This window comes from Brachycentrus maculatus, unplaced genomic scaffold (genome assembly GCF_059751285.1).
Source record: "Brachycentrus maculatus isolate JH-2025_06_01 unplaced genomic scaffold, ASM5975128v1 h1tg000324l, whole genome shotgun sequence".
Lineage (NCBI taxonomy): Eukaryota > Metazoa > Arthropoda > Insecta > Trichoptera > Brachycentridae > Brachycentrus > Brachycentrus maculatus.
In genome coordinates, this window is record NW_028281073.1 from 748,628 (window position 1) to 761,895 (window position 13,268).

General features: G+C 36.0%; 1 protein-coding gene across 1 annotated transcript; it reads right to left on the bottom strand.

The window, feature by feature from the left end:
* Positions 1 to 1,196: 1,196 nt before the first annotated feature.
* Positions 1,197 to 11,403, bottom strand: LOC148304359 (glucose-6-phosphatase 2-like). Its single transcript, XM_088268452.1, has 7 exons — positions 11,255 to 11,403; positions 11,014 to 11,178; positions 9,546 to 9,755; positions 7,875 to 8,002; positions 7,035 to 7,306; positions 4,097 to 4,218; positions 1,197 to 2,307 (listed from the first exon to the last, which is right to left on the bottom strand). Exons 1-7 carry the CDS (start codon positions 11,305 to 11,307, stop codon positions 2,094 to 2,096), a joined length of 1,164 nt encoding a protein of 387 aa, XP_088124578.1. The 5' UTR covers positions 11,308 to 11,403; the 3' UTR covers positions 1,197 to 2,093.
* Between the last annotated feature and the right edge of the window lie 1,865 nt (positions 11,404 to 13,268).

Genomic DNA, 13,268 nt, shown 5'->3' on the forward strand with positions numbered 1-13,268 from the left:
CCTATAAGAGCAGTCTAAACATAGATAAAAAATTAATTGATATGGTTTATAGACAGATCATTATATAATTTGTATGCCACATCCAAACCTGGATTATTTTGCATACTGGGTAACGCCTGAAATTTACACAATTTAGAAAATTTAAAAAAAATGTATTAATTTTTTTGTCAATTGTCATTCGAGTTGTTTCAGTGATTTATTTTGTTTTTAATTAAAATTGTACTTAGTAATTACCACTATGTCTGAAAATCTCTTGTGACATGTCGGCTGTCCAAACTTAAAACACAGTAAGGGACATTTTTTGTAGTACGTTTTTTTGCACTTTTGGAGTAAGTAGAATCTACTAACTAACTAACTAACTAACTAACCACTACGCCGCTTCTCCGCAGGGGTAGGCAGAGAGAATCGAACGCCACACCACTCTGTCTTTGCAAACATTCTTTGCCTCTTCTACATTCATGCATCTCCTCATACATACCCAAAAAAATCAGTTTTAGCAAATAAAAATCTATCAGCGGAAGCTATACTGGCAGTACACAATGGAGTTCTGGTTCCAACCCTTATGTATGGAAGCGAAGCATGGAGTTGGCAAAAGAAAGATGAATGCAGACTGAATGCAGTCGAAATGCGATCCCTCAAACGAATGTGTGGCAAAACGATGTTTGATAGATGTTCGAATGATGTAGAATCTACTACGTCCAAAAATGCAAAAAAAACGTACTACAAAAAAAATGTCCCTTACTGTGTTTTGAATTTGGACAGCCGATGTGTTTCGATGCATTTCGCAACATTTTCAAGCACCATATCGCTCATTTGGTGCAGCAACAACGTTATTACACCTTTTTTCAAATACAATGTCAAGTTAAATATGTCAACATGTGCGGAAAGACTATGTATTTACATCGGGAGAAACATGGACAGAACTGATTTTGTGGTATCTGAAGCGGAGGGCTGATCACCTTTCCTTCATGTGTAAACGATCAAGATAACACTGCGTTTATATGAAGCAGTGCCCTATGCACCATTGAGGTGCGGATAAGGGTTTTATTATAGTATTATATATGAAATACAACTTAGTAGACTCAAAAAATCCGTATTTGATTTAACAATAATACATAAAATATTTACTAAGTAAAACTTACATTAACCTTTCCGGGAGTACAACAATTGGTGTCCGACTTTCTCTGGGGATGCTCTTTTTATTTATTTTTTTTCATTTAATCGTTATATTATGAAGATAGAAATTATGTTTAAATAATTTAATAAAAAAACACCTATTTGAAATATTTTTCAATTAAGACAAAATTACACAAAAATATCCACAGATGTCATTGCTATACAGTTACATCATACTAACTGACAGACGGACTTTGATGTTCATTAACGTCGATACTCCTTTATCCATGCGGCTCGCATAACCATATGTGTTTTCGCAAAACATGCCCATACGCGGCTGACATAACCGTATGTGTTTTTACTTTGCTCCAAGTTTCGAACCTCAGTACAACTTGGAGGGATTGTTTCATGGTGTGGAACATTGGATAAAATAATACGTCAATCCTTGGCCTTATGACATCTGTTGAAATATCTGACTAATAATTTGTAACATCACAAGGATAAATAAAAGAACAGATCCCTGATTTTTCTTGCGGTCCGTAATTAGTCCACGCCATTATCATGCTCTATATCTGTCGCACTCTCGACGCTATGCATCGCCAGTGGGTAAGAGTGACACACGATGCGTGCTTTGATTTATTTATGTTACGATCTAATTTGTTTATTTTACTATATATTTCAAGAATAATGTGACACAAGTGTATTATAGAGTACCAAAAAGGCACAATGAATCCCATTGAACGTTTTTGTTTAGGAAAATAAATCTTTTCTTATCTAAATACATGATAAAAGTAATCATTTAAAAAACGGCGAAATACCGCCGCGCACGGGTGTCTCTCACGAACAAAGTTAACGCGGTTAAAAGGTTAAGGAATATTTGCACTGACGTTAATTTACGTCCATACTCCCGGACAGGTTAAAATGGATAGATTCTACCACAAAGTGACTGCCGAATCAATTGATGATTAATTTTGTCTCTATGAGGTGAAGGGGTATTTGAGCATGGAAAACATCGGAATGAATCGCAGGCAAAAGACTGGACGCATGAGATTAGCCATGAAATGCATAGCGTAGAAGAAGGTAGCACTCTCTTTATCGATGTTTGAAATCCAACGATCAAAGATGTAGCACTGGACCAGACCGCCGAGGATAGAGATGATCAGAGAGTGCTTCTTGGAGTTGTACCTGAAACTGAATATTGAAAAAGGTTAATTCTGCCATGCCAAATACATCCGTCATCAATATACAATGTTCCAACAACCAAAGACTACAATCGACTATATATTGTCATTAACAGACTGTATCGACGGCCCCTACGTAAAGTACTCTATATGCAAATCTGTTTGTAGGTGTCTGGCCACGCCATTTGGTGTTGTCAGGTTGACAACACTGAAATATACAAATTCGCCACGGAGATTCCCGAGCGGATTCAACAAAAGCGGCCAACCGAAGCGCGGAGACCGGGATTCGCTACATCGCTTGATTTCTGAAGGACGTATATTTTAGCTTCATATTTAATTCAAAGTTCCATAATCAATTAGATAAATTATAATAGTTAATATCGATAGTAATTAAAGTGTAAGAATTTATATCAGTAAACAAACTGTAAGTAAGCATTTCTTTTAAATATCCTATTCTGGCTTCCCGCACAATAACACACATACCGGGTTTCCAAATGTTACTTTACAGGAGAGAGCTTAGGAGATTTTTTTAACATATTTTTTATTATTAATTAACGGTTTCATCTGAAATTCTAAACTAGTATTATACATTCAAAAACATGATAAAATAATAGATTAAATCATTTTAAAACTTTATGCTTTGTCAAAATTAAGCAGTTAGCGTTTTAGAAGTTCCGTTCATTTCGAAAATTCCATGTAGATAGCGTATTATACGCCTGAAAACTAGGCGTAATTTATTTTTTTAAATATATTTTTTAATTTATTTTTATTTGTAGATAACGGTCTGTTGATAACGTACACCAAATATCTCAAAATTGACATAAATGTAGTTAGAGCACTTTACGTAGGGCACGTCGATATATTGTCAGAAAATATACTATATTCTGACAAAAAAAATTGCAATTTAAAACATTTTGTCGCAATATATAATACTTCATTTCACCAATAATAGTACAATACATTTCGTCAACAATAGACTATATCCCGTCATAAATAGACTGCATTCCAATGACAATATACTGCATGTCGTCTATAAAAGACTATTTGCCGCAAATTATTGTATTAGTGTATTAACACTACATTCCTTCACACTTTTTCATTTTTCATTCAAACCCTTATCCGCACCCCAATGGTGCATAGGGCACTGCATCATATAAACGCAGTTTTTTTAATTTTTTTTTATTTGTATATATTTATTTAAATCATAATTTTTACATAGGTAGAATTTGTTTTTTTTTCAGAGACCCACCAAGCCACCTTGTGTGTCTTGTCGGTGGAGTTCTTTTTTTATGCATTTTATACAGTGTTATCTTGATCGTTAACACATGAAGGAAAGGTGATCAGCCCTCCGCTTCAGGTACCGGTCCAGGGTAATATTGAATAAATATGTGAAAAAATCATTTATATTTATTAGACCCCCCTCTGGGAATCGAATCCGGGACCTCCAGAACAGTAGCCGAGCGCGCTGACCATTACACTACACTTTACTTCAATCTAATGAAAATGGACTACGTTCCGATTCCGTCAACAATTAACAACATTCTGGCAACGGCAGACTACATCCAACCATTCACAGACAGTACTCCGTCAAAAAAATACTACATTTCAACAATACACTGCATTCCGTCAACAATATACTACATTCCGTCAACAATATACAACATTCCGTCAGCAATACACTACATTCTGTCAACAGCCAACAAAATCCATAGAAATCGTTTGCGTTCTTTGGACACCATTCGACATCATTCCGTCAACGATAGATGTACTGCATTCCGTCGACAGGCTTTTATACATACCGTTTGACCGATGGCGTCAGGCAAATGGCAGTACCCAGCACCAAGCCAGTAGATTCCACAATGGCGAAAAGTGGAGTTGTATCGTAGTGCAGGTAGTCGGGTGAAGGACACCACTTGAAAGCCTGGAAAAAGAAAATAAAAAATATTACCAATGTATGACAAAATATTCACCAGCTCAGATTTATGGTTATATACACATCTGTGATAGGCAAAATCATGTTCAAAAAAAATATATATATACATAACGTGGTAATATTTTCCTTCGTAAATTGGGTGTAAATAATATGTAAAGTGGGTGTATAATAATAAAATAAACAATGTATTGCTTTGTAATTAAAGAAACGACAATAAAAGTTTATTCTTAATTAATCTTTGCAATAAATTTCTATCTATCTGATTCTGACAGTTAACAATATTATATTTTTTCTATCTGATGTCTATTGTTTTATTCAGTGCGACGCATGCGACATCTGGTGGTAGAACTGTTTTATGTAGGTACTATTTGTAAGTACTTAATAAAATGTATAGGTAGTTACCTAGGTATTTTATTACATATATTTACCGCAATGGCAGCGCCACCTGTTAAACGTAAAAGCTTTTAAAGAGTTGAGATAGATGATCCCATAGACGGCTCTAGTGAACCCACATGTACAGTGTCACGAGATGAATAATATATGCATGAGTTCCAAAAATTTTAATAGTGTGGTTGTCAATCGTAGGTAGAATGGTGATGGTAGCATGTGCGTAAAGTGATCCCTTACCATCCTATGGCAGGTCATATGCCCTGTAAACACCCAGACTTTCATATTCTTCTTCATATATCGCTCACTCCTTTCAAGAACGTCATAAATCAAAAAACTTGATTTTAATGTATTAAAAATAAATATCAAGCCACTTATTAAACTTTTTACTGTGCAACAGATCTTTTGAGGTAAAACCTGAAGGTTTTTTCTCCATATGAAAAATATTTAGTTTATTTAAAAAAAAAATTAAACAATACCTTTTCTCAAAATGCAAAAACAACACTTTTCAAATGGAGTTTAATATTAGGTTAAAAATGTGCCGCTTTTACTGGGATATAGTACATTTTCTGGGCATTCCGAAAACATGCACAACTGGAAATTGACACTGCCTTTATATGATGCAGTGCCCTATGCACCATTGGGGTGAGGATAAGGGTTTTATTATATTATTATATATAAAATACAAGCGGATAAGGGTTTGAAGATTTGATGAAGAAAATAATACTATTGAATATAATACTTAAATTTATAACAGTCAAATGTAGTCGTTCATTCACGTTGGGTAGAATGGTGATGTTACACGCGTTTAAATGGATCACTTGAACCACCCTATGACAGGTCATAAGCTCTGTAAACACCCAGACATCCATTTTCTCCTTTATCTATGTTGAGATAAAGAAGAATATCGTAGTCGTACAGGAGAAAGTGACCAAGTGTTCAGGAGGGCCATTTAAGTCACTTTTGCTTGGCAACAAAATAAACATTAATGCATTTTGTCATTTTTAACAAGTCAATATACTATCCTTCCAAGTTAAAAATCCTTTAACAAGTCAATTTATTATACTTCCAAGTTAAAAATCCTTTAACAAGTCAATATATTATACTTCCAAGTTAAAAATCCTTGAGGATTTTTTCAGGGCAATATAAAGCTAGTAAGATATCTTAACGCCCGACACAATTTTTTTTTTTCGATGGTATTAATAAGTTATTTGACAGATCTAATAAATGTAATAAATGTAAAATAGTTCAATGTTTCATTTCATTATCCTTCCCTGTCATTCCGCGAATTTCTTAATCTCCCCTCGTATTATACTTCTGCTGATTCTGTTGGTCGCCGTGAGCCTGGTAGCCTTCATGGCGACCAGGCGGTTGGCTGCGTCGGTGTACATATATACTACATATATAATATATCGTAGTCGTACAGGAGAAAAAAACCAACTAACTTTTCAGGAGGTCCATTTAAGTCACTTCTGCTTGGCAACAAAATAAACATCAATGCAGTTAGTCATTTTTAACAAGTCAATATATTATGCTTCAAAGATTAAAATCGCTTTGGGATTTTTTCAGGCAATATTAAGCTAGTAAGATATCAAATAGTCAATGATCACGTTATTGTAAAAAATGCACCTGGTCACTTTCTCCTGTATGATGTATTTCAAACATTCAAACTTTAAAGCTAAATTGTTCGAAATCTTATATACCTAAAAGGGTAATTCTATTCCCTGTCCTTTCCTTTTCTTCTTTTCCTATCACTGCCATCTCCTTTTCTCTCTATCCCATCCTTGTCTCATGTCTCTTCCTTTATACAGACCTCTCTTATACATAGTTGTGAAGAACTGTAATTGGTACTCATGATTTGTTTTTGTATTCTGATTTATCATATCGCTCACTCCTTTCAAGAACGTCATAAATCAAAAATTGTCAATTTTCAGTTGTGCACGCTTTCGGAATGCCCAAAAAATGTACTATATCCCAGCGAAAGAGGCATATTTTTAACTTAATATTTACCCGCTACAGGACAGAAAGTGTTGTTTTTGCATTTTGAAGAAAAGGTATTATTTAATTATTTTTTTAAATATACTAAATATTTTTCAAATGGAAAAAAAACATTCAAGTTTTACCTAAAAAGATCTGTTGCACAGTAAAAAGTTCAATAACTGGCTTGATATTTATTTTTAATACATGGTAAAATATTTTTAAACTTTAAAAACGATCTCCTGAAAAATCAAGTTTTTTGATTTATGACGTTCTTGAAAGGAATGAGCGATATATGTATTGTAACTGTTGTTTTTCCTTTCAATAAAATAAAAATAAAAGAAAATAATAAAAAAATTACTACGATATGGAAGTCTGAAAAGTCTGTCGAAAATGTAATAATATAAATGATAACAAACACATTGCAATAGCTTTCTCACCAGCTTGACACTCCAAAGAGGGTCAAAGCCGAAGAACTTGAGTCCCCAGTAGAGAAAGAAGGCGATGAAGATGAGAAAGCTGGCGTAGCCCGCGTTCAGGATGATGCGCAGTCCCAGCAGCCGCATGTACAGGTACTTGGTAGTGCTGTCCGGCTGTTGTTGCGGCGGCTGGCCGGAGGCCGCCCTCTTGGTGTCTTCTTCTTCGAAATCGCGGTCCAGCTCCAAGAACGGCTTCAGCAGGCGATTTGAGACGAAGTATGTCGTCAGCGCGCCTAAAAATAAACGTTATTTATTTATTAGTCAGCAATATGTCCGCCTCCATGGTGTAATGGTTAGCGTGTTTAGCCACCGTGCTGGAGGTACCGGGTTCGATTCCCAGGGTGGTGATAATAAATATTTGTGATTTTACCCACCAATATTTATTTAATATTACCCTGGACTGGTGCCTGAAGCGCAGGAGTGATCACCTTGCTTTCATGTAAGTAATGATCAAGATAACACTGCGTCAATACGATGCAGTGCCCTATGCACCGTTGGGTGCGGATAAGGATCGGACATCTCAACATAGATGAAGAAGAATATGGAAGTCTGGGCATTTACGGTTCAAGTGATCACTTTGCACGCGTGTAACATTCACCAATTCTACCCGTGATTGACAACCACACTACTTAAATTACTGGAACTTCTTTATATATATTGTATATTCTTTATATTTTTATTGATTTATTAATATTCTATTTTCTAATTCATTATTAATTGGTTTTGTACACCACCTATGGTTGAGTAGAATAAGCATTTTATTCAGCAGAGACATGCAAACGTTTCATCAGCATGACTCACCGATAAGAACTCCAAGGACGCACTGATGGACGAAGTGTGTCGCCACAAACATCCTGGCCAGCGCGACGATGACCAGCAGCGCTGCCGACAATATCCACAGGATTCTGCGAAGCCATACCTCAACGTGCCTGTTCAACAAAATCACAATGAAATAAACTAAACTTATTTTTCAAAACATGTATATAAAGACACTAATTGAATGTATCCGCAAGTGAGAAAGTTGCCCCGCCCGGAGGGGAGGTGATATGGGTTGTCAAACAAGGGGGCGCTAATATTTTGCACCTGATAAAACGAGAACAAACATAGGAATAATCTTTAATGCAGGAAAGGTACCGCGCACTAAACAGATTGATGTTTAGTGCGCAGTTCAACAGGCCGACCAATCACGCCATCTCATAAAATTATAACTTTTACTGTTTTACCAATAAATATGGTACATATTACTATTACGCACGTATTTTATCGTGTGTCTAGATCAGAAATGTGATAAATTAACATGAAAAAAAAATAACTCAATAAAACATTACTCCTGGGATGTAAAGTTTTGATTTCTCACTGATTTCAGTTGATTTTTCAATCAAAAGGATAACTCTATCCTTACAGGGACATCTTTGGTCAAGTGTCGTCAATAAATTTGTATTAAAATTATAAGAAATAATGCATTACAAAAAGCTTTCTTTACTGATTTGTAGATATCACAGGAAAGTATCTTTATAATATGAACTACCACGGATGGGGGCGTGGCTTAAACGGCGGCTGATTTGCAAATGTAAAAACATACCTACCGCCAACGTTTGGCGGCCGGTAGGCGGATAGGTTAAAAAAAAGTATAGGACCCTAATTAGTATAATAATTAGCGGGCAACACCGACTCTAATTAATATATTAACATGACAAAACCACCCGACAACAATGTGATAAAGGAGTGTTGTTACCAAAAAGTTGACACATTATCGTCGGGACACGGCATTTGCCGTTTTTCGCGGACTGTCGGTCAACTGCAGGACACGGCAAATGCCGTTTTTGTCGACTGTCAGTTTTCGGCGGGAAACGGCAATATACGGGTTTGTTATCAGCGTGAAATAAAACGCCTTGAAGGGTAATTTGCTACCTGGGTGCTAGGCGATAGTCTGTCCACGTTATTTGAGATGCCTTATTTGAGTATTTGTCCGGATTGGCTAGTGTGCCGCTTGTAAAGGCATCGCCAGAAATCTAGAGTTTTTACGCGATCTCAATCTCCAGTTTAGTTTGAGTCATTTCTCTATTTGGACTATTTTTCATACCCCTCGCACTGTTTTGTTCACTGTTTGGTATTTTATTATTTGAATTTATTAGCATTGTATAAGGAATGATACCTCGGAGGGGAGGACTATTTTTTAGAGTTTACAATGCTTCTAAAATTGTGAAATACGGAATACTTAATTAAAAATTATGATTACAATTAATTTTTGATGATCAAATGTCATATATGATTTCTTTGAAAATTTCAATCCAAAATATTATTTGGTCTAGAAATTGTGTCAATTTTAAGAAAACGATATATTTTTGCGGTAATTGCGAAAAACATCCGCTATAGGCTAGAATCTATTGTTCGAAGCGCCCGACTACAATGTGTTACGAGGCTTTAAATATGCAAAATACAAGTTTTCCTTCCTTAAGTGTCCTTTCTCACCCGTCCTTGCTGGCGTTCCTCCTCAAGGTCAGGATCCAGCAGCCAAACAGCAGCAGCACGGAGGTGGCGGACATGAGGTGGCCGCTGGGCGAGCCCGGCCCGGTCTCGCACGTCTGCGGGCCGCACTGCAGCTGCGGCTTGGCGACCCCGCGGACCTCGTAGAACCGGGTCTCCTTGATCCACCAGTACGGGCGGTGCTCCGCCAGAATCCTGGAACGGGGGACCATATTGATCACTAGAGATTTGATAAAACATGGTTTGTTCAGTAAGTAAAATGTGTAATGATTTGGTTGTGTTGTATCGTCAATAGATGGCGTTGGTAGTACAAATCCTGGCATAAACTGGAAATATTGGAAGTATTATCACTACGCCATAACCGTGGGACCACACGCTACTATATTATAAACATAATATGACTCCAGAGTATCTCAAAGAGATTGCTTGCAACCAGCGCACTTGATTTGGCAAGCTTACCTTTGCTGTTTGCGAGACTGATGGCGTAGAATGCTCTTCCACTTACAGTAAGAAACAGTGAGAGTGAGATGATATTTAGAAAGTCAAAAAAAAATAAAAAAATAAATTGTTTCATTATTATTTTGATAACTCATTAACCTTTTAACCGCGTCAACTTTGTTCCTGAGAGACGCCCGTATGCGGCGGTATTTTGCCGTTTTTAAAATAATTACTTTTATCATGTATTTAGTTAATAAACCAAAATCAAAGCACTTATCGTGTGTCACTCTTACCCACTGGCGATGCGTAGAAGTTTTTTATTGAGCAGAAACTCTTATATTAGTATGTGAGGTCCGAATCCTGGATTATAATCACACATACATGAGAAACGCCAGAAAATATGTTTTTTTTACATAGCTTATAATTTAACCAGTTAATTTATTTACAGCATTTTGAGTGTGTTTGCTTCATCGTTTCCACTATCTCCTCTTCCACAATTCAATCACGGTGAACCCCCCTCCCCCCAGAGGTAGTATTTTACGTAAATGCACTATATAAATTATCTAAATTATTATTAATATTATAACTATATCTCTCAGAAGAATGTGCGACAAAACGATGTATGATAGATGTTCGAATAGTGAAATAAGGAAGGAATGCAAAGCTGAGACAAGCATTATCGATAAAATTAAGAAAGGTGTGTTGAGATGGTTTGGACATGTGGAGTGAATGAGTGAGGAAAGAACGGTAAAACAAATTTATGAGGCGAATGTAATTGGAAACAGGAGCAGAGGAAGACCGAGAAAAACTTGGCACGATCGGGTATGCCAAATACTTGAAAGCGGTCAGGTTAGGAATCGAAACAATCGGCGGGTATGTATGAGAAGATGCATGCAAGAGGCGTAGAATGTTTGCAAAGACAGAGTGGTGTGGCGTTCTATTCTCTCTGCCTACCGGACGCGGCGTTATGGTTAGTTAGTAGTTAGTTTTATAGTGAATAAAATCAATACTCTACCATTTAAGCATTGCATTCAGCCATTGTCCAATTGCGGTGACGAGAATGAACTCAGAGGCGAATACGGAATCAAAAATAGAAACAATCGGAAAAATAAATGAGAAACAATAGTGTGGGTCCGCCAATTTGTTGACAGTAGTGAAGAATTCATCGTATCCCAAAAAACTGCAACAAAAAACAACAAAATAACATAACACTACATTAAAATCTATCGGACTCCATTAAATCAAAACTATCGTACTATTTTTGTATTTCTTCAATTAAGCCCGCACCATACGCGTACACAAACTCCATGTTTTCTGTTGAAAAACAACAGAAAATTGTTCAAATCGATCCCGACATTGGGAAAAAAAACAGTGTGACAGATGTCAAAAAATAATTTTAAAAATTGGTGTTGCCAAGTAATGTATTGATTTTATATTGACACTATTATTACCTACCTAGATAGGCATCATTACATAAAAACGGGGTTATAAGTTCAACATGTATTTCATTATAAGGCGCCGCCGCGTAGTTAGGTGGACGCTCGACTACGAAACTAACGTCGCGGGTTTGATTCCCGCCAATTGCAAAATGAGTTCTAGAAAGATTTATTTTAATTAGTGTAGGTGTTTGTGATGTATTTTTCACTTTTTTTTCCATATCCTTACTATCCTATCTGCAGAAAACCCTTTATGAAAATCTTGGCAGTTTTTAGCATTTTGTCTTGTATTTTTCTAGTTGATGTACATCTAGTGGAATTGTTGAAAGGTCCCACTTTCTTTTGTTATGGATACAGGACTTCTTCATACTTTTCATACCTCTTCTAAACCTTTTCTTATTATTATTTCTTCCAAAAGTTGGTATCGGTTTGAATTCGTATCCCAAATATTCGACATTCCTTCGTTTGATTGAACAAATTTTTTCGACTTTACCTCATCCCTGTCTATTCATCTAGGTCCCTTCAAGATATCTTTCTTACATAATTTTTTTTTACTCTTTTAAGGTTCAAGAAAGGCTTTTTCAAATAAGACACGAAATGTTTTCCAAACAACAGACAGGCTGATATGAAGATTTTTCTAAATTAAGGAATATTTACGATTATAATAGTTCATCATTAACTGCTTTTTGGCTCTTAAAGATGTAAGAATAATATTTCTTCTTTTTGCAACTCTCCGATCACGACGGTCGTCACCCCCTAAATGCCTAGACTTCCATATTCTTCTTCATCTTTGATGAGATGTCAAAAAATAATATGAAAATATTAGACTGATTAAAAAAACCTTAATAATAATAATAAACCCTTACCGCACCCCAATGGTGCATAGGGCACTGCTTCATATAAACGCAGTGTTATCTCGATCGTTTACACATGAAGGAAAGGTGATCAGCCCTCCGCTTCAGGTACCAGTCCATGGTAATATTGAATAAATATTACAGTGAAAAAATCACTTATATTTATTTGACCTCCCCTGGGAATCGAACCCGGGACCTCTAGAATAGTAGCCGAACGTGCTGACCATTACACTACGGAGGCGGACAAAAAACCTTAGTATTTGTTTAATCCCCCCTGGGAATCGAACTCATGATCTCTAGCACAGTAGCCAAACGCACTGACTACTGCACTACGGAGGCGAATACAAAATCTGAAAGAGGGGAGTTATGAGGGATTTACAAATAAAACTCGTAGTTAAATGCGACGGTATATGTATGTTTATTTACAAAAAAGTTATCAGTATAAATATTGTCCTTAAAATTATCAACTATCAAGGTAATTAATATTCATAAAACCACAATAATTTAAAATATTCTTATACATTAAAATAAATATAAATTCGGGACCTAACCTATATCATAAAAATAAACGACTTATTTTTTAAAGGATCAAATAAATATATCATATATATCTAATTTTATACCAAAACGTTATTTGACCTCAATTGACCTGGCCTGGGATTACAGCAAAAAATAAAAAAAGTATTTACTAACTTATGTAGATAGCCCCTACTGACCTGACCTGGGATTATAGTGAAAAGGTAACGTATTTACTATGTAACATAGTTAACCCTCACTGACCTGGCCTGGGATTACAGTGAAAGGGTAATATATTTACCTTGTTGTATAGTTAATCCTCACTGACCTCGCCTGGGATTACAGCAAAAAGGTAATATATTTACTGTGTAGTATAGTTAAACCCTACTAACCTGGCCTGGGATTACAGTGAAAAGGTATCGAATTTACTATATAGTATAGTTAACGTCCACTGACCTCGCCTG